The sequence below is a fragment of the Dipodomys spectabilis genome, unplaced genomic scaffold (assembly GCF_019054845.1).
Source record: "Dipodomys spectabilis isolate Male_0828 unplaced genomic scaffold, ASM1905484v1 ptg000003l, whole genome shotgun sequence".
Lineage (NCBI taxonomy): Eukaryota > Metazoa > Chordata > Mammalia > Rodentia > Heteromyidae > Dipodomys > Dipodomys spectabilis.
The window spans coordinates 11,393,965-11,414,793 of NW_024870680.1; the positions used below are offsets into that span (position 1 = coordinate 11,393,965).

Below are 20,829 nucleotides of genomic sequence, written 5' to 3' on the forward strand. Positions count from 1 at the left end.
CTTTGTACAACTACTTAAAGATGATAATTTTAAAAATGTTTTTTAAAAAAAGAGGAAAACAGAAAGTTTACAAGTTCAAAGCCAGCCTGATTATGTATGAGATACTTCAAAGTAAAAATAAAGTAAAGCAAGAGAAAAAAACACCAAAAAAAAACCCAAAAAACAAATTAGGACCCTTGGACTGTGATGCTACTCCTAGGTTTCACAGCAAGTAAGCTGAGATTCAGGCAATAAAAGCCCATGTTCCTTTCCCACTAGTACCAGACTGCCTCTCCTAAAGCAAAACCTTCAGCAGATAATTCTACAGGTAGTCTAATTCCTTAGGCAAAGCTGGAGCTCTTAGAATCCAACCTTACTACATGGATTGATCTAGGTTATGATACTGTTCTTGTGGTTATTCCACTGCTAATGAGTCATAATACTCTTCCCACAGTTTTATCTGATTTTATCTGTTTTGTACTAATTGCCAGTTACCTCTTAATGAGAGTTGAGGAAAGCTCACCTCTTATAAAGCTAGTTAGTTTTGGGCTGGGAAGGTGGCTCAGTGGTAGAGCACTTGCCTTGCATGCATGAGGCCCTGGGTTCGATTCCTCAGCACCACATAAGCAGAAAAGAAAAAAGCTGGAAGTGGCGCTGTGGCTCAAGTGTAGAGCCCTAGCCTTGAGCTGAAGAGCTGAGGGACAGCGCCCAGGCCCAGAGTTCAGGCCCCACAACTGGCCCCCAACCAAAAAAAAAAAAAAAAAAGCTGGTTAGTTTTTAAATACTGTTATTTTTAAATATTTTTGTAGAAAGTTTACAAGGTCAAATGTGTTGTTAAAATGTGAACTTACAGCATCTACTGGAGGAAAGGAATCTCATGAGGACACTAGTATATTCCCAGAGTCCCTTAGGAAAAATGTAGAAGTCCTGCCCTGAATAAAAATTTTCTTTCTAACTGCAGTGTGCATTTAACTGCACACTAGCCTGCAAATTCTAGACTAGTGCCAATGTTAAATGCTCATAACCCTACACAAATGACTGGAGTGCTTCATTCCAGGGGCTACTGAAGTAACTCAGTAGTAGATGACTTGCCTAGAAAGCATGAGACTCTGGTTTCCAGCTCTAGCCCCATCACCAAACTAAATAAATAAATAATGCTTCATTCCAAGTGTGAATGATTTGAGGAGAACCACTTAGCTATTTCAAGAATAAGGGACAAAGAGTAAAGTCTATATAAGAGAGGTATGTAATAGGCATGTCAGGTAAAGTAAGAAGTAAGATTGTCCTCTGATCTCTGAAATGAACAGGACAGACTAAATACAGATTTGCTCTCCAAAACACATACCACCCAGGAAACTTTACAGGTGAGAACAATTTTTTTCACCCTAGAGAACAGTTTACATTTGCATCCTGGAGCTTGTTGATTCTGGCTTAGGTTTGTGACACGCTCATTGAATATTTTCTAGTTCAAACCATTTGCCAGACATAAATATTGTACTCACCACTGTTGGAGAATGAGGAGTGGGTGTAGATTCTGACAACTAATGGCTCACATTCTGGTTTTATATGACATATCTTCGATTCCTAAAATACATGGCAAAACTAAGTACTATAAAAGGAATACAGAAAGGCATGATTAATTCTAACCAGAGGCCTGATAGAAGGCAAGGCATTTATTTCTGATGCTCTGTAAGGAACTGTGCAGCACCCATTAGCCACACCCACCCAATGCCTTTCTCCTGAACCCTTGGCAGAATCAGTTTCTACTCACATATATCTCGAGATCATATGCACCAAGGTCAGGATATTCCAGCTTGGCCTTCTCAAGCTCTGAGATGTTCTTTCTTAGACTCTTCCATAGTTGTAGAAAGGTCTCTTGGGATCTCATGTTACTGCTTTTCTCAGCTGTCTCTAACTCCTTCCGCTACTTTATAGTTATTATAAATACTAGGAAACATATTTTTGACTTGAAGGATTATTTATACTAATCTTTAATAGCTTGATCCAGAAATGTTTACTTACCAGGCAAATGTGAGTAATACAAATACAACAAAATAACCATCCACTTGGCCAGTGCGCTGATAATTGGGTCTCATGGACACACACATACACATCTACACACACCTCTACACACACACACACACACACACACACACACACACACACACACACACACACACACACACACACACACACACACACACACACACACACACCATTTACAATGATAACAGCTTTCTTCTGGAATAGAAAAACGATCCCTGGACTAGTAGCCTTGTGCAGCCTTGGACAACTTTCTTCTGGAATAGAAAAAGGATCCTTGGACTAGGAGCCTTGTGCGGCCTTGGACAACTTTCTTGTTTTCTGGGCCATAGTTTCTTCAATTGTAGATAGGAGATTTGGGGGTGGGTGGAGGAAGTGACTAATTGGATTCTAGAGACCCTTTCAATTACAACTTGAATCAGAGTATGGAGTAAAGCCATTTTGTATTTGTTCTTGGATTTATGAGTTACTTCTGTGAACCAGAAGATTCTGAGGATTACTCCTTAAATTACTTCAAGCTTATAAGTGTGAATTTAAATGACCTTGGGTCCTCAATTCCAGTCATGCCCTCAGCATTGTCAGTGTGCTTTCATGTTGTAGAATTTTGTCCCCACCCCCAACCCCCCATCGGATTCTCATTTTTCACTTAACTCCCTTCAATTAACTCCAGTGAGAAGGTAAGATGGTTTTCAAATGTATACTCTTGATGAAACAGAAGGTTTGATAACTATTTATCCTTTAATTTAGTTTTCAGGTCCTACTTTTTGGAATTAGCAGGATTGTTAAAATCAAATCAGAAAATCTCCATCTAAATCTCTGTGCAAATATGACTCGTTTAGTCTTTGGTGGGATAAGCTCTCTGTATTTAAGATTCTCAGAGAAAACTTTGACGTGAGTCCTCGATCTTACCCAAGTTCTTCCTTTCATAAATAGAGAAAATAATACCAGGAAGATGAAATGGTGTACCTACATTCACTCAGCCGTATGGCAGTATTCTTGGGCCTAGACCCTCATTTTTGTCATTTGACTGTGCCTTCTGGTGGAAAGTCTTCCCCCTACACAGGTGAAAGACTTGGATTTGAAAACAGTCTTTTCAAATCCACTTTCTAGCTGTGTTACCCTAGAGATCATTACTAATTACTGATGTCTCTGAGGGTAAGTTTCTTCATCCTGGAGGGGATGGGGAAGAGGACAGAATGGTAACACTGTCTACCTCACAGAGTAGACTAGAAACACAAGGTGGGTTCTTCGTTAAAAGGCAGCTGAGGCAATTACAGCCAGTATACTTCTCATTCGTACAGTATATACTTCTCATCTGTACAGTATATATTGTGACAAAAACAGTGATGATTGCCTTCCAAACATCCACTATGGCTTAGAAAGTAAGTCATACCTCTTGGCCAATCCCAAGGTCTCATCAGCACCTTGTATACTCCTGGAATAGAAACAATAAGAACAGCTGAGTGCTATGCTAAATGCTTTACATAAAATGATCTCTCATCCTCACAGCTGCCCTACAAAGTGTGTATTATCCCTGTTAAGCAAGAGAATCAAAGGCATTTATTCACATGTCTACGGCTACAGTGCTAGGTATTAGCAGAGCCAGGCTTTGAGTCAGCCTGGGTCCAACGTGTTCTTTGGTCAACCACTGTTTGGATTCTGAGACACCCAGTGAGCCTTGAGGGTGGGAATTATTTGGGGGACAGGATAAAGATAAAGGCAGCATTGAGATAAGGGAACTAGTCATTATTTGGCCAGTCATCTTTTCCAGAAACTTTGGCCAGCCTCCCTTCCTGCTCCTGTTATCACCAGCCGTTGATGGCTGGCCAGCCTAGGCCTGGCTCCTTGGTCGAAACCCTTCAGAGTTTTCCTCTGAGGGTGGGGGGAAGGTTTGTGAGCTGGGCAGGCTTCCCAGGGGTGGTATGGAAAGAAAGGGGAGTGATTTCATAGGGCCCTAAAAAAGAAGCCAGGAAGAAAAGGGAAAATATCAAACCCTCTTTAAAAGAAAACAAGTTGACTCAGGCATTTGTGGGTACTATCTCTAGTCTAGACTTAGAGATAGAAGCCCAGGCCAGGAATCTGGAAACCTCTATTGACTGACCTTCCAAATGACCCAAGTCACATCAGTACAACAACCTCATTACCCAGTATCCAAACAGTCCAGCCTCACGTTGTTTAATGTTTTTCCTTATTTGTGCCATGTTTTCTCCCCTCATAGGATATCAAGCAATAAAAATAAATCCTATTAATGGCTGGTGGGGTTTTTTGCATGTGTATGTGTTTGCTTTCACATTCTTTTCTCATCTAATTGGTAAAACAAGCCAGAGAGACAGATAGGCTGGCCAGGCATGAACAGGAACTGAAGCTTAGTGACCCTACGTGGTCTCCCAACTAGTTAACAGCAAATTGAATCTGCTTCCTGATGTCCTGGCTCCTGACACAGGCCCTCTCAGCCACTCATTAATTTTATCCCAGTTGGGTGAGATTTTATCTTACTTGGACCTTCTGACTCCAAACCATGTATCCTTGTTTTACTGATATTCACACTGCCATCACTGTGCTTGTGGGGTAAAGGATTGTGTCTGTGAACAGTGATCATGGAGTGGGGGATTGTGATTGTGAACAATGCAGTTGGAAGAGAGTGAGGAGGAGGTGAGGGTGCTAAAGATAGTGCAAGGAGAATAATGTCTACACCAAGAGCTAGCACTTCAGCAAAAACTTAGTGTTTCTGAGTGTTCCATTTCCCTTCAAAGAGGAAATAAAAAATAGAGGGCAGATGTACTGTTTTAGGCTCTCATTAATTTCTTGCGTATAATTCATAGTTTGCCAAGGACTTGTATATGTGTGGACTTTTAAAATCATTTGAAAGTGTTCAACTCAATGATTTTTAGTAAGTTCTGCAATCAGCACAGTCTAATTTTAGGACATTTTTATCAGCCACCAGAAAAACCCTATACATTCCCTCTTCATTCCCCTAACACTAAGTGACCATGAATATACTATCTGCCTCAGTATTTGCCAGTTATAGACATTTCATTTAAAAGAATATGGCTTTTCATTTATCATGAATGTTTTTAAGATTAATACATATTGTAATTTATGTCAGTACTTGACTGCTGAATAATATTCCATTGTACAAGACATACCACATTTTATTAGTGGATCATTTGATGGGCATTTGGATGTTTCCACTCTTTGGCTATTATGGGTAATGCTAAGAATATTCACATGCAAGGTATTGCATGTTTATCTAAGCTATATACCTATGAGTGAAACTGATAGATCAAATGCAGTTTCTTTAACTTTCTGAGGAAAGCAGCTTTTTTTCTTGAGATACATTTTACATACCACAAACTTCACTCACTTAAAGCATATATTTCAAAAGGTTTTCATACATGGACAAATTATATAACCATCACTACAGTCTATTTTAGAAATTTTTCATTGCTCCAGAAAGAAACCTCAGTCATCAGCAGTTACTCTCTGGTCCCATTCCCAGGCATCCCAGGGAGTTTCAGTGTTTGCAACTTTTCACACAGATTAAAGCATGCTTCTTCCCACGTAGCACAGTATTTTTAAAGCTTATCAAAACAGTACACATTCATGTGTATGGCTGAATAATAGCCCTTGATGTCGAATACCACATTTTATTTAGCCATTCATCAGTTAATAGACATTTGGGCTATTTCTACTTTTTGGACATCATGCATAGTTTTGGACATCCATATACAGTTTTTTGGTGTGTATTTCTTCAGTTTGATCATCTTAGGAGCCCTCTATGATTATAGAAGGGATGGTGGTCCTAGTATCTTTTCATACCAAAGCAACTGAGGCTGTGATTCGTTCACAATCAAACAGCAAGGTCAAGGAGACCCATAAAAAGGGTCAAATCTCTCAATTGTTAATCTAATAACTTTTTCTATTACGTGTGCCATACCATGGAGCTTCTGTGAAATGTTCAGTTCGATTTTTGAAAGTTTTCTGTAGTCGATGTGACATAGAGTAATGATAAAGTGATGAACGATACCAGTTTCAGGCCTAAGAATCAGCCCTGATTCCTGATGTGTAAACCACATCCCACTTACAGAAGACAATTGCCATCTGAAGGGAGCAGCTTTAGTGAGGAAAACAGTGCAGCCCAGAACCCTCCCTTCAGCTAATGGGAAAGTGGAGGCGGCCACTCCCCAGAACCTCATCCGATCAGTGGCAGACTGGAACCATGACCAGGCATATGCTGTCTCAGGTCCCTGGAAAAACCTTAAATTTTATACTGGCCTCTGGAATAAACTTGGCAATTATTTTTCATCAGTTAAGCAAGAAGACCCTGCATGAAAGTTTGGGTTTTATGGTGCTAAATTTGTTTTGCTGGGAATACTGTAACAAGTTACAGCAAACTAGGTTGCTTAAAACAGTATAAGCATATTTTCTGGCAGTTTCAAGGCTAGAGCAGTAGCAGTGCTGACTCCCTCTGGGTGCTCTAAGGGAGAATATGGTTCTACCTGTCTGCTAACTTCTAGTGGCTGCCAGCAGTTCTTGGCATTCTCCGGCTTATGGACACCTCGTTCTGTTCTGTTTCTTTGTCATCATATGGCATTTTTTCCTGTGTCTCTCTCTGTCTCCATTTCCTTTAGTAAGCACACCAGTCATTGGACTCGAGCCCGTCCTGGACTTCATTCTGAAGGTTGTGTTACTGAGAAAGTAGTGACTTATTATGCATTGTGTTTGTTGAGTTGTGCCACACACTGGGCTTTCTCCTGGGGATAAAACCATAAGAGTCAGTGTCTTTACTCCCAGTAAGGTTATAGAGTGCTGTCAAGAGTCAAGAGTGATGAGAGAGGTTGTCATGTTCCTGGAAATCCTCTGAAGCACAGTGAGCAAGGTGAGAAACAAAGTTGAAGAAAAAACAGGAAAGTGGTTTTATAGAGAGTGACAGTGGTTTCACAGAGAGACTTTTATAGAGACAGCACATAACCATGTGACATAACCATGACTTAGTTGTTAAGAAACAGGGCAGACACACAAATGACAGCCTGGCCTCTGGTTTGGAGCACATTGGAGGGTAATGTTTTTGTTGTTGTTGTTGTTTTTGGTTTTTTGGGGGATCCAGTCGTGGGGCCTGAACTCTGGGCCTGGGCGCTGTTCCTCAGCTCTTCAGCTCAAGGCTAGCACTCTACCACTTGAGCCACAGTGCCACTTCCGGCTTTTTTCTTTTTGCTTATGTGGTGCTGAGGAATCAAACCCAGGGCCTCAGGCATGCAAGGCAAGCGCTCTACCACTGAGCCACCTTCCCAGCCCCTGGAGGGTAATGTTGATGTGCTTCACGGAGATAGTGAGTATGAATTGGTGTGACATGGCTGAGCTTGAGCTGTGTGTGGACAGCTAAAACAGATGGGAGCACATACAGCAGGACATCCAGACAGAGAACTGGGCTAGAGACTGAGATCCTAGAGTTGTCATCACGTGGGTGGTAACTGAAGCTCAGGTAGAAAGGATTAGCTCCAAAGAGACCCTAGTATCCGTGTGAAGCTACAGGAGGGTATGGAGCTGAAGCCTAAGGAATGTGCCCATGAGAGGAACAGACAAGATGAGGAGGCCAGAAAGAGAACAGAGATACTCTGTTTGGATTGGAGGCTTACTCTGTGTGTGTGTGTGTGTGTGTGTGTGTGTGTGTGTGTGTGTGTGTGTGTGTGTGTGTGTGTGTGTACACACGTTCACGTGCTTATGTTTGCATGCGTGCAGGTCTTGGGGCTTAAATTAAGGGCGTGGACACTGTCCCTGAGCTTTTTTGCTCAAGGTTAACACTCTATAACATTCTACCACTTGAACCACAGCTCCACTTCTGGCTTTTTTTGTGTTTGTGGTTCATTGGAGATAAAGAGACTCACAGACTTACCTGTCCTGGCTGGAAAGATCTCAGCCTCCTGAGTCTCTAGAATTACAAGCGTGAGCCACCAGTGCCCAGATGAAGGTTTTCTTTTTGCACCTTCTCTGTGTCTTCTCAAACAGCAGCTGTGTTCCTCCCTTGGTGCCATGGCTTCTCCATCCCCTAGTATAAACCCTCTCTCCTCCACCATTAGAGAGTTCATCTTGCAAATCTAATGGAGTAATAAAGGCATTGATTCTGTTAACGAACATCCAGGCCACTACTAGACCTGTAATGAGAATTCATTTTGGAGGTCAATACAGCTGTCAATAGAACCATTTTCCCCAGGGTCCCATTGGTGTTTTCTCTTGTCACTGACAGAAGACGTCCTGACTAGAGAAATAATGTGAGGCACATTAATGAGCTGGTGATCCTGCCTAGAGTAGTGAGAATAGTATGACCTGGAATGGGTCAGATAACAGAGAAGAGCTAGAAAAATGATAGTCATTGAATAACCCTAGAATGCCACCCTCACCCTCACCTCTTCTTGAGTAAATGCTGGGGTTGTGAGCTAATAACATCATAATCACAGTTCTCAGACACCCAGAGAGACAGTGAAAAGAAGCCTGGCCAAAGGCTGTTGGAAGGTTTCAGAGAGATTTTGACACCCATGCAGGATCTTAGAGTTTCCATATGAGTTTGCTAGAAGAATAGAGAACAAACACAACATAAGCCAAAATAATCACAAAAGGGACTGCTTTGTGCAGGGACTTGATGATACTTCAGTGCGCCTTGTTTATGGGTGGAGAGAAATCAGGAAATAGGTCAGACTGAAAAGCCTGGTATGTTATGCTAAGGAATTTGGACTGAGCTCAGAGAGCCAGCCAAATGAATAATACCCTGAAGTTGGGTTGTCAAACTGTAAGTTATTTTCTTCCCTTAATACCTCACTTCCTTTCTAACAAACATACCCAAGGAGTTTGAGATTAGTTAAGAGAAGAAAAAAAGGAACCAAAGATAGAATTGAAGAACAGGGAACATAGCTGTCCTAGGAGGACTCAGAAGAGCAGGCCAGAGGAACTGGAGTCCAATCTGGAGGAAGAGCTGAAAATACACTTGCGCTTTTATTATTAATGCAAGAAAGCCCAGTCCAGAGCCTCAATTAGTGAGTCTTCAGGAAGTAATGCCTCATTTAACAAAGCCAGCTACTTTGAAGGACACGCTGACAGCAGAAGCCACCAGAGAGGAAGAAGCTATGAGTATCACTGCTCCAGGAGCTGGCTCTGCCTGTGGCTATGGTCATAACCTCTGGACGTTGGCAGCCTTTTCTCCTAGGGTGTAGCTGTCCCGGCCCTGTGGTAATAGACACTGACCTCCAGGCTGCTCCAGTAAAGAAGGCAAGAGCATTTTCCCTTCAGGACCAGCAGGAGGCACCAGCTGGCTCTCTGGGAACTCGGTGTATGAGGGAGAGAATGCTGCTTCTCTAGCCATGCCTGTGCCCCAAATAGTTTTTCTTCCTTTGACAAACCTGTCTTTCCTTCTTAACTCACGACTCCTTCCTCTCACAGACTCCCTGAGAAACATTTCCTCAGCCAGTCATGGCCCACGTTCTTCTCCAGCCGAACTCAGCAGCTCCAGCCAGCACCTGCTCCGAGAACGGAAGTCCTCAGCCCCCTCGCACTCCAGCCAGCCCACTCTGTTCACGTTTGAGTCCCCCATGTCAAACCACATGCAGCCTGCTCTGTCCACCAGTGCACCTCAAGAGTATCTCTACTTGCACCAGTGCCTCAGCCGGAGAACAGAAAATGCAAGGTAGGAAAGACATGATCACTGTTTGGGTAAATGACTACCTACAGGGCCCACTACTTTTCAGTCCTTTTTTCAGTTTTAAAGACAAATGAGGAAGATACTATGTCCTTGCAGGTAAACAAACACATGTATAACAAAACCACTATTGTCTCTATAACCTTCACATTTTATCATCTGTATTGCTACAAAGTGATAACTGGCTTCCAGAGGAACCTCTCGATACAAGCATGTCATGCCATAAAAAATTGATTTGAGGGTAAAAGGCATTAAGAGCTAGAATTTCAGAACTCCTGCATAAGAGTCAAATATTTGTTAGCCATACAAGTATAGCTACAGAACCTTAACACCACTGAGCAAATCCATCTCTCACTTTGTACTGGTACTACCCTATCCACTATTGCATTTGTGGCAAATTAAATTTAATAAAGTTAACATCAGTTCTTGTGCCAGCCTGAGTTAGATGCTCAGTAGTCTCCTGTGGCATATGACTAGGACTGGACAGTATTGATTTTTTTTAATTCCATCATCATAGAACATACTAGAGCAATAACTCTAGAAGAATGGTCTTTATTTTGTTTGTTTCTTTTGGCAGTTGTAGGGCTTGAACTCCAGGCCTGGGTGCTGTCCCTTACTCTTTTGCTCAAGGTGAGTGCTCTACCACTTTGAACCACAGCACCACTTCCAATTTTCTGATGGTTAATTAAAGATAAGAGTCTCATAGACTTTCTTGCCCAGGCTGGCCTCAGATCTCAGCCTCCTGAGTAGCTAGTGTTACAGGCATGAGCCACCAGTATCCAGCTCTGATTAAACTCTTTGACTTCTAATTTCCTCAGCTCTAAAATGGAAATCACAAGTTAATAAGCAGAAAATATTAATTAGCCAGTATTGGTATCAGTACCGGTTCCCTGTGGGCCCACCCCACTGCTACATGTATGGGAGCAGAGAATATGAAATCCTAAAATCCTAATTCTAAGCCGGGTACCAGCGGGTTATGCCTGTAAATCTAGTCAGGAAGCTAAGATCTGAGGATCCCAATTCAAAGCCAGCCTGGACAGGAAAGTCCATGAGACATTTATTCCAGTTAACCATCAAAAAGCCAGATGTGAAGCTGTGGCTCAAGTGGTAGAGAGCCAGCCTTGAGCAAAAGGGTCAAATGAAAGTACAAGGCCCTTAGTTCAAACCTCAATACCAAAACAAAAAAAAAAATAAAAAATACTTTTTAACTCTCAAAAGTCTAATAATGCCAAGTGTTGGTGATGTTGTATACTAGCTTTCATCTTTCGCTCTGACATTGCAGAACATACTAGGTGCTCCAGAAAAACAATGCCACTGTACAATTTACAAAGCACTTTTTTGTTACTTATCTCATATGATCTCCAAAGTAATTCCTGAATCTCCTTTTGTATAGGACCAACCAGCTCATCTATCTCTTCTTAGCTACACTGAATATAAAAATACCAGATTGAAATATTTTTTATGAACTCTGTGTGTGCGTGTGTGTACATCTGTACATCTGTACATCTCTCTTTCATTTATGAGGGGACCTGAAGTAACTTACATAAAAGTGTAAGCTATTACTACTTTTACTGAAGTAATATCACTGTCCTTCACTTACTAGATAATGCATATTCCTGGTAACTAACTTGTTTACAAAATTCAGGTGTCCCACTAAGCTAAAGGAAGTCACTGTTCAGAAAGTTTTTTTTTTTTTTTCTCCAAAATAAGTAGTTTTGAACTGAAGGGGGGAAAATAGAGTTCTTTTTGGCTTTGCTGTATTTATTTTTGCCTTCCAGCCTTGGGGCTTTATTCCATATTGCAGCTAGTGACTGACAGCTTATTTCAAGGAAGCTGTTTGACCTGTTATAGGTGACACACTAAGGCTGTGCACATACCTTGAAAAGCCATAATTCTGGAACCATCAATAGTTCCCTGTCAGTTTTACCTAATAGTTTAATTGATTGACCTTGCTTAACCCCATTATCTCCATATGGTTTTCAGAATAGGAGGTGAGGAAGGATTTAACTGCCTTAAGCAGCTTAGGAGAAAAGTAGAGCATGTGTCAAACTTCCATAAGAAGAGTTCACTCTGGTTGATGCTTTTTGTGAAAGCTGAAGGAAGTGAAATTTCAAGTGATGATATTCCCACATTACTGACCCTGCAACAATATTCTACAGCAAGATGGTGGGTCAAAAATGTAAGTGGAGAATTTACCCATGGTTTCCCCTGACTCATTCCTCCAGTGCTTTAATTGACCAAAGGCAGAATATACAACTTTTTTAGTTTCACTTAATTTCACAAATGCAACACTGCTCTGTAATGGTAAGGAGAAGTGAGGCTCACAAATGCAGCCAGTGGGATAGAGACAAGATCCTCTCAGTCTCTTAAAGATTGTGACACCATGGGCTAGGAAGGTGGCTTAGTGGTACAGTGCTTGCCTAGCATGCATGAAAGCCCTGATTTTGATTCCTCAGTACCACATAAACAGAAAAATCTGGAAGTGGTAGAGTGCTAGCCTGGAGCAAAAGAAGCTCAGGGGCAGTGTCCAGGCCCTGAGTTCAAGCCCCAGAACTGGCCAAAAAAAAAAAAGGATTGTGACAGGTTTGGGATGGGCCAAAGGCAGGAAAATGGTGTCACAAAGTGATAAATGTCAGTTAATCTACTTGCAAGCACTTATATATTAGATTTCCCTTAAGTAGGAAATTGATCCATTAAAAATAAAGCTGGAAGTTAGGCACTAGTGGCTCACACCTGTAATCCTAGCTACTCAGGAGGCTGAGATCTGAAAATTGCAATTCAAAGCCAGCCTGGGCAAGAAAGCCTGTGAGACACTTCCTCACCAAAAATGCCAGAAATACAGATGTAGCTCAATTGGTACTAGCCAATTGAGCAAAAAACTCAAGTACAGTGCCCAAACCCTGAGTTCAAGCCTGAGCACCAGCATACACACAGACACACACACATACACACACACACACACACACATACACACACACGTATGTATATGTGTATATATTGACTTAGGAACCCATTTAAAAGCCACCAGAATGTTTGAGAATGGTACTAAAGCCCAAGCATAAATGCAAGAGAGGTATTGGTATGACGGTCTCACTGAGCCAGCAACCAGCAACAGGAATGGGCAGGAAAGGTGCACTGCACTTCTGGCTTGAGGGACTGTTTCCCCCACCAGCTTCTTTCCATGTCCAGTGAGTTCCCCTGCACCCTAGGATCTTCCTATACCAGCACTGCCGTTATTTACCATTTTCCTCAACAGACATTTGAGGAGATTTGTTGGAGGATTTAAAGAGACATTCCAACTGATGTACCCAGAATTGTATCTTGCTTGTTTTATGATGCCCCCATCAGCAGCCCACAGCCCTGCTATCCACAGAAGCATCTCATCATATCATGGTAACAGGCCTCAGTTCATATCTGAAGGAAAGTAGGAAAAGTCACAAGGCTTCCCTCTTTTGGTTCTTTCCCATAAGGAGAATTGAAGTGCAACATCAGAGGTTCCATTGCTCAGCTCCTTTTTCCTGGCTTTTGAAGTAACCCCTCCTCATCCCTATCCTCTGCTCTACATCTGTATCATTTGCAGTATGCCTTCTAGAACACATGGTCTGAGGCACAGGCAAAAATGATGAGCACAAGGTAGAGTGGGTGTTATGTCAGAACCCTGGCATGCTAGGAGAACATGAAGGAAGAGGGAATCAAAGCAGGAAGGGGCACTGGGAATCTGTTGTACCTTTGTACTTAAGACTTGGTATAAAGTTTTGCAGAATCAGGGAGCATTGCAGAGAAAAATGAGTAATGTAAGCCCAGGGACAGAGCACAGACGACATAGTACATGTTAGGGGATGAATGAGTAGTTCTGTGAGCTAGAGAAGAGAGGTTGAGTAGAGAGAGGCTGGAACCTAACTGTCCTAAACAGAAGAGGTGTCAGTCTTCTGGTTAAAGAGTTTGGGCCAAGTTCAGGGAAAGAAAAGTGCCAGTGTACTTTCTTTATTCATTTGTTTATATTATCACACACTTGTTCACTCAATAAATGTTCATTATTTACTTTGTGACAAACTGTGTGCTGAGGAGAAAAAAAATTAGACATGTTTTGGTTCTCAAGGAAGTCACAGCTGTGGCAGAGACAAGTAATGATGGTACAGAATACAGATCACAGCTGCTACCTGTCCAAGTGATTAGTTATGCAAGTGATTAGCTATACACAGAGGTTGAGCATGTAAGGATTAGCTACAAGAGATGTGGCCAGGGAGCTGAGTTTGAGGGATCAAGAGCTGAAGCCAGGCTGGAGTAAGAGGCTCCCAGGCCAGCCTGTAATCCCAGCACTAGCAAGATAAGGCAGGCAGATCTTGAGTTTGAGTTTGAGGCCAGCCTGAGCTAAACAGAGTGAGACCCTGTCTCAAACCAAAAGCTCCTGCACACAGCAAACATAACAGCATTGGAAGCATTGTAGACTGATGCATTTTTCTAGAGTAGAGAGGGATTCCAGGGAGAAAATGACAGTATTGAAGATGTTTGATGGGGAGGGTGGGAAAGAATCAGCAGGGTATAGAGGAGCAGAGAGGTCCCAGGAAGATGGAAAGGAGATTAATGAGTAGCCCCATCATTAATCCAGAAGAAAACTCAGAAGGAACTGGATTAGGATAGATTCGATGCGACTTGATCAATTAGTGAGAAATAAGAATGTGGTAACTCCTCCATTTCTGGCTTCCCAAAGTAGGAGAATCTAGAGCAAAAATAGACCTCAGGGCTGGGTGCTGGCATCTCACATTTGTAATACTAACTACTGCACTGAGATTTGATGATTGTAGTTCAAAGCCAGCTCACGCAAGAAAGCCCATGAGATTCTTACCTCCAATTAGCCACCAAAAATCCAGAAATGAAGCTGTGGCTCAAGTGGTAGAGACCTAGCCTTGAGTGAAAAAGAAAGCCCCAGCACTGGCACAGAAAGGGAAGGAAAAAGAAGAGAGAAGGGAAAAGGGAGAAAGGAAAGGAGAAAAGAAAGGAAGGAGAGAAAGAAAGGGAAGGGAAAGGAAGGAAGCAGGCAGGAAGGGAGGGACTTCAGGAGATCAACGATGAGTCTGTTCAGGACTATATGCAGGGTTAGTTTCTACAGGACACCTGTGATCCTCTCCCCACTCCCATTCCCACCTCTAAAATCCTTCAGAGGCTTCCTGCCTAGCCCCGCCCCCCACTCCCATCTCTCAGCCCTGAAAGAGCTGAAGATCAATCCCAGTGTCTCACCCAGGCAGGCAAGCGCTCTACCACTCTACATCCCAGATTCATTTAACTTTCTTAATTGAAAAGCTACCATTGTGTGATTTTATCTATTATCATTATGTTTTGAAGTATACTACACTGCTGAGTGGTTAAATCTTAATAATCACAGTGCATGTTATCATTTTGTGGTTGGTGTGTAACATCATTCTGCATTTCTTGAGAATTTGCTCTGTTTTCATTAACTATAGCCACCGCATGATACCTCATGATCTCTGGAAAAATTTATCCCTCCTGACTGTAATCATACGTCCAACATCTCCCCCTTCCTGTGCCCATCCCAGCTTCTAGTAACCACCATTATACTCTGTGTCTGTGAGATCATCTTGTCTAGATTCCACATGGATGAGATCACACCGCCTTTGTCTTTCTCTCAGCCTTACCTTCTAACACACTTCCTCCATCCTGATCAGCTTGCAAATCCTTGAACTTGTCTGGCTGTGTTCTACATCCTTGTGCCTCCAACCAGAATGCTTTTTCCTTGTCCTGCTGCCCTTCCTGTCAGGTATACTCAGAGTTTACATCTCTAAAGAAGCTTTCCCTGCCATTCACCACTGCCACCAGGGAGGATTAGTGTCAATCTGTCAGCAGCCACATGTTCACCCCCATGTCACTGAAATGATGTACAGGCGTGTCACCTCATACATTGCTGTGACATCCCCACACAGGGATGGTAGCATCTCTGTGTCTGTTGTACCTTGATAGAAGGGGAGCATCAGTAGATGTTTATTCAATAAATGGATCCAAAGCAGCACATCTAGAACAGAGCTGGAAATTCCAATACAAAATGAAAAGCACTAAAGACAAGGTGAACAATGTGAATAGTTTATGTCTACCATTGACTCCCTTGTCCTTTTCTAAGTGTTAGGTTTTTAAAAAGAGGTAGCCGAGTAAGAACAGCACCACGCATGTGGTATTCAGGTAAGAGGTAGGTTTATTCATCGTTCCGGCTGGCACCAGGCCATCTTGGTCCTCCACGTGGTGGGGAAAGGCCTGGGAAAGAGAGAGAGCTGGGAAAGAGAGAGAGAAAGAGAGAGAGCTGGGGAAAAGAGCTAAGAGAGAGCTAGAAAAGAGAGAAAATAGCTAGAAAAGAGAAGAGCTAGAAAAAAGCTAGAAAAAAGCAGAGAGAGCATCTGCGCCTGGGCTAGGCCTTATTTAGGGTACGGGCAGAGAAAGGTGTGGCCACATCAAATTCAGATGTGACCTCAGCGGATGCAGATGTGACCTCTTCCAGGTGTGCCAGTTGCCTAGGTAACACAGGTACTGGGTGGAGACTTTGCTGTGAGGAGGGTGGAGTCTGCTCGCCATCCAGGAGCATTGGACAATACACTAAGTACCTTATGTAAGGACTCAGTGTTCAGTTATCTAAGCCAAGCTGTTGGCTTGGTTATGTATGAGGAAAATGGACTAGAAAGGGAGAAGGAATATGGAGGCCTAGAGTGGAAAGCTGGTGAAGGTTTGGGGGCTAACATGAACTCCTAGCCATGGAGGTTCAAGAGTCCTAAGAGGGAGAGAGCCTGGCCTGCACACCTAGTAGTCTTCCTCTTTCTAAATTTCTGGGTCCTGTTTTCTACCACCACCTGGTGGCAACATCTGTAAATAACAAGCTCTAGCATGAGCTGAAGGAGCTCCTGGAAGGCAGTTCTATCAAGCAACTTTGGAAGACTTGGTCATTACTGCCCTCCTCCTTATCATACCCCACCCTTACCCTCAGGGAGAATAAATACTGTGTGTGTGTATAGAAGTATCTTACAGCATTCTTTTAAAAAAAAAATCTCTGGCTTCCAAAAGCTGAGAATCACTGCTATTAAGGGATGAATTCAGATGGGAAAAACAGAGAAAAACAAGGGAAGAGGTAACACTGTTCAAGAAGATATGTACTTATTACCTGACCTATGCGACTGTAACCCTCTATCACCTTTACAATAAAAAAATAATTATTTTTTTAAAGGGAGAGTGATTCTGGCCAGGTAAAATCCTCTGGATGACAGAGAAACATACCTGATCCCTGCTGTTCAGATCCTCACCAGTTCCACAGAGTATTTGTGCAGGACACAGAATCCAGTGTGGGAAACCATAGTTTAGAGTCTCAGAGCAGAGGACCTTCAGAAGTGATGGAGATGGACCAGGCCACACCTAGGAGGAACAGGTCCATGGCAATGCTTTGTTATAACACAGTTACAGTCTGACTGCTCCTGTCTTCACTGCTGGCCTCGATTATTTTTTAATGATCAAATCTAAAGTTCTTTATAACATACAGACATTAACACCCAGGAGCTGGTTTATATTACAGAGGGAAAACTTGAGACTCAAAGAGAGAAAATGATTTGCTTGATGTTTTGGTTTTTTTGTTGTTGTCACCAACTGAAGTGTTCCATTTGAATAGCCATTCTATTAAAATATGTGTGCTATGGTAGTTAAAAATATGAGCAGGTAGTATAACTGGCTTCTTGATCAGGGGCTAGGGGGAGGGAGATCAGCACTGAGACTAATCCTGCTAATGACAGCCATGTACAGCCCAGTATAAAGGCTGATATTGCCAGCACATACACTAGAGTCTAGTTTCCAGACAGCCTTCGTAGTGTGTTTTTAATCACCATGCTGCAGCTGCAGATGTCTAAGCTGCAGTTCCACAGTAAAAGTGTCTTGCCCCAGGTCACACGGCTAGCTCGCTCATGGAAGATCCTAGGAAAACCTTGGATCTATGGTCTGTATTTCCCATATCTAATTGGCTGTGCTGGCTTTGAACGTCCCAAGGCAACCCTGACTTCCTCTCACAGCAGCCCTACCCTCTTCTCTTTTAGGAGTGCCAGCTTCTCTCAAGGCACCCGGCAGAAGAGTGACACAGCTGTGCAGAAGCTTGCCCAGGGTAATGGACACTGTGTCAATGGGGTCAGTGGGCAAGTCCATGGCTTCTACAGCCTTCCCAAGCCGAGTCGGCACAATGCAGAATTCAGAGACAGTACTTACGACCTCCCTCGGAGCCTGGCCTCCCATGGCCACACCAAGGGCAGCCTCACCGGGTCGGAGACAGATAATGAGGACGTGTACACCTTTAAGACGCCCAGCAACACCCTGTGCCGGGAGTTTGGGGACCTCCTAGTGGACAATATGGATGTTCCAACCACCCCACTCTCAGCCTACCAGATCCCCAGGACATTCACGCTGGACAAGAACCACAACACCATGGCAGTGGCCACTCCTGGGGACTCAGCCATAGCTCCTCCACCCCGGCCCCCAAAACCCAGTCAGGCAGAAACTCCTCGATGGGGCAGTCCTCAGCAGAGACCTCCAGTCAGTGAAAACAGCAGGTCTGTTGCGGCCACTATCCCCAGGCGCAACACCCTCCCTGCCATGGACAACAGCAGACTCCACCGAGGTAAGTGTGAGCCTTCCGTGACCAGAGGGAGGGGGACAGATTCTGGCCCAGGCGGCCCCAGTGCATGCTAGCCCTTGGTCATCCATAGCCCAGAGAAACAAGGACCACCGAGGTCACTTGCCCATTGGCCCTCCAGCTAGTATTATGATACCCACAGCAGCAAGACTGTAGCCGACGGTAGTGAAGAATATGATATTCTAAGGGTCACGGAATATTTTTAACTGCAATACATATGGGTTTAGAAATCCAAATCATAGTACTTTATTCATTTAAAACTCACAAGCAGAGATTTAAAAAGTAAATTTAGAAGACCAAATCCGTGCGGGCTGACAGACTAACGAAACAAAATGAGATGTTTAGAATATTGCACAGCCACACAAAAATCTCTGGTGGAAGTCCTGAAATTCTACAGTTTTACAGGGTGTGTTCCAGCTCTGCACATATCTTCCATTTGGTTAAAAACAGAATGCTGCTCATTCCTCTCACTCTGCAGCTTGCTATGGGCTTGTGCAGCCTCCTCGCCCATCCTGTGGTGTGAGCCATGCAGCGTGTGGCGGGACAGAGACTTGTCATCTCTGTTTCACACAAAGCCTGCCGTGACTCACGATTACAGAGTGAACAGCAACCAAGATGGGACTCGGGCCTAGGGTCTGCCATTCCATCTATATTTTGAGCAGTCACCGTGTGTTTTGGAACCAGGGTAAGACATAGAAAACTTGCGTCTGCCCTTTAGTTCATAAATCTGCCTGGGGGAAAAACGTATAAATAAGCACAAGTCTCATTGCTATAGTGTTTACAGAGCTGAGAAGTGGGAGTCCCAGGAAGGGGTGCACTGTGAGGCCAGCGCCCAGGAGGGACCCCACGCTGCAGTAGACCTGAGCCTAGGAAGAGTCTAGGAGCTAAGGAAGGCAGGATTCAAAGCACCCAGTATCCTCAGGTGGGGGAGGAGTACCTCCTGGAGCATCAGAGCCATGCCGGAGGGAACAGGAAGCGTCAGCACATGGATTGACATGAGACATCCGCTCTTCTTTCCTGTCACAGCTTCTTCCTGTGAGACCTACGAGTACCCCTCCCGAGGTGGGGAATGTGCAGGCCGGTCTGCAGAGTCCATGAGCGAAGGAGTCAGTCCTTTCCTGGTGAGTGGAATGGGGCCATTCATAAGCTAGAGAGGGAAGAGGCTGGTGCCCATGGAACTGAGAACAGGGCCGAGTGAGGAGGCGGCATCTCCCTGGGGACCCTGCCTAAGTTCAGAAGCTTAGGTTGAGTTTGACAAGTAAAGCAGGGACCCTGGCCAGCATGCCAGGTATGCCCTAAGGTCAGCTGCATTCCAGGCTTACCAGGCCTGTGAGTAAGCAGAGGGGACACAGAATACAGTGGGCTCAGTGGAGCTCAGGTAGAGGAGAGATTCTGTGCAGAAAGAAGGACTGAGCAGGTAAGCTTCGTTTTAAGCCCACCAGGAAGACAAGAAGTTAGGTCTTGAGACAGGTGCAGCTCCATTGGATGACCAGGACAAGAGAATGGCTGTAGCACTGCACAGGTTGGTGGTCAGCACGATGTCTGGAGGGAGCCACACCCACTGCAGGCTGGACAGGGCAAGCACACCTGGCTCCACACCAGGGCCAAGTATGCCCGGTATCCTACTGAGGGGCTCACTGCTCATCTGCCAGTGGTGAATCTGGAGCAACCAAGGAGGAATGGATGGCTAGGCTGACTTCAGATTTATCATGAAGTAGAGGTGGGTCCCAAGAGGTCATGGAAAGCTCACAAGACCTCATTTCCCCAAACCTCCCACCGTCTCCACTGTAGTATCAGAGTATACTTAACCCACTGGGGCAGCCTGCTTTGTACAGAGTCTCACCTTTATTTCTTCTTTCTGGTGACAGCTATTTCTCTCATGTTCCCTCTCTCTAGCCAGGGAAAACTATGGTGGGCCGCTCAGACAGTGCCAGTTCCGAAGACAACTATGTACCCATGAACCCGGGTTCTTCCTCCCTGCTAGCCATGGAGCGGGCAGGCGACAATTCCCAGAGTGTCTACATCCCCATGAGCCCAGGGCCCCATCACTTTGACCCACTGGCCTACCCATCCACATCCCTTCCTCTGCACAGAGGCCCCAGCCGAGGAAGTGAAATCCAGCCACCCCCTGTCAACCGGAACCTCAAGCCTGACCGCAAAGGTAAGTCCCATCCGTGAACCACATACAGGAGCTTAAAGGTCAGGTAGAGACTGGACTTGGAGTGTGTGAGTCTATGCAAATAATGTGAATGCTTTGAGCCTCAGTTTCTTATGTATGAAATGAGCGTTTGTTTAGAAAGACAGCATCTAGGAGAGTGTGTCTCATCCACAGCAGAATACACAGTGGTTACATGTGTGTGTGCGCCTGTATGCAGACCAGAAAGGAGTGCTGGATTCCACATTCCAGGTCTGCCAGTGCAGGCCTGGCCTTGGCTCAACAGCAAGGATTCAAAGG

General features: G+C 44.0%; 1 protein-coding gene across 2 annotated transcripts in view; it reads left to right on the forward strand.

Moving 5' to 3' along the window:
• Gab2 (GRB2 associated binding protein 2) overlaps positions 1 to 20,829 on the forward strand; it is a 191,046-nt gene that overhangs the window by 165,853 nt on the left and 4,364 nt on the right. For both annotated transcript variants that reach the window (XM_042690220.1, XM_042690210.1), the window contains exons 3-6: positions 9,454 to 9,697; positions 17,785 to 18,359; positions 19,401 to 19,495; positions 20,271 to 20,535. In XM_042690220.1, coding sequence (XP_042546154.1) covers positions 9,454 to 9,697; positions 17,785 to 18,359; positions 19,401 to 19,495; positions 20,271 to 20,535 — 1,179 coding nt within the window. The remainder of the gene's footprint in view (positions 1 to 9,453; positions 9,698 to 17,784; positions 18,360 to 19,400; positions 19,496 to 20,270; positions 20,536 to 20,829) is intronic.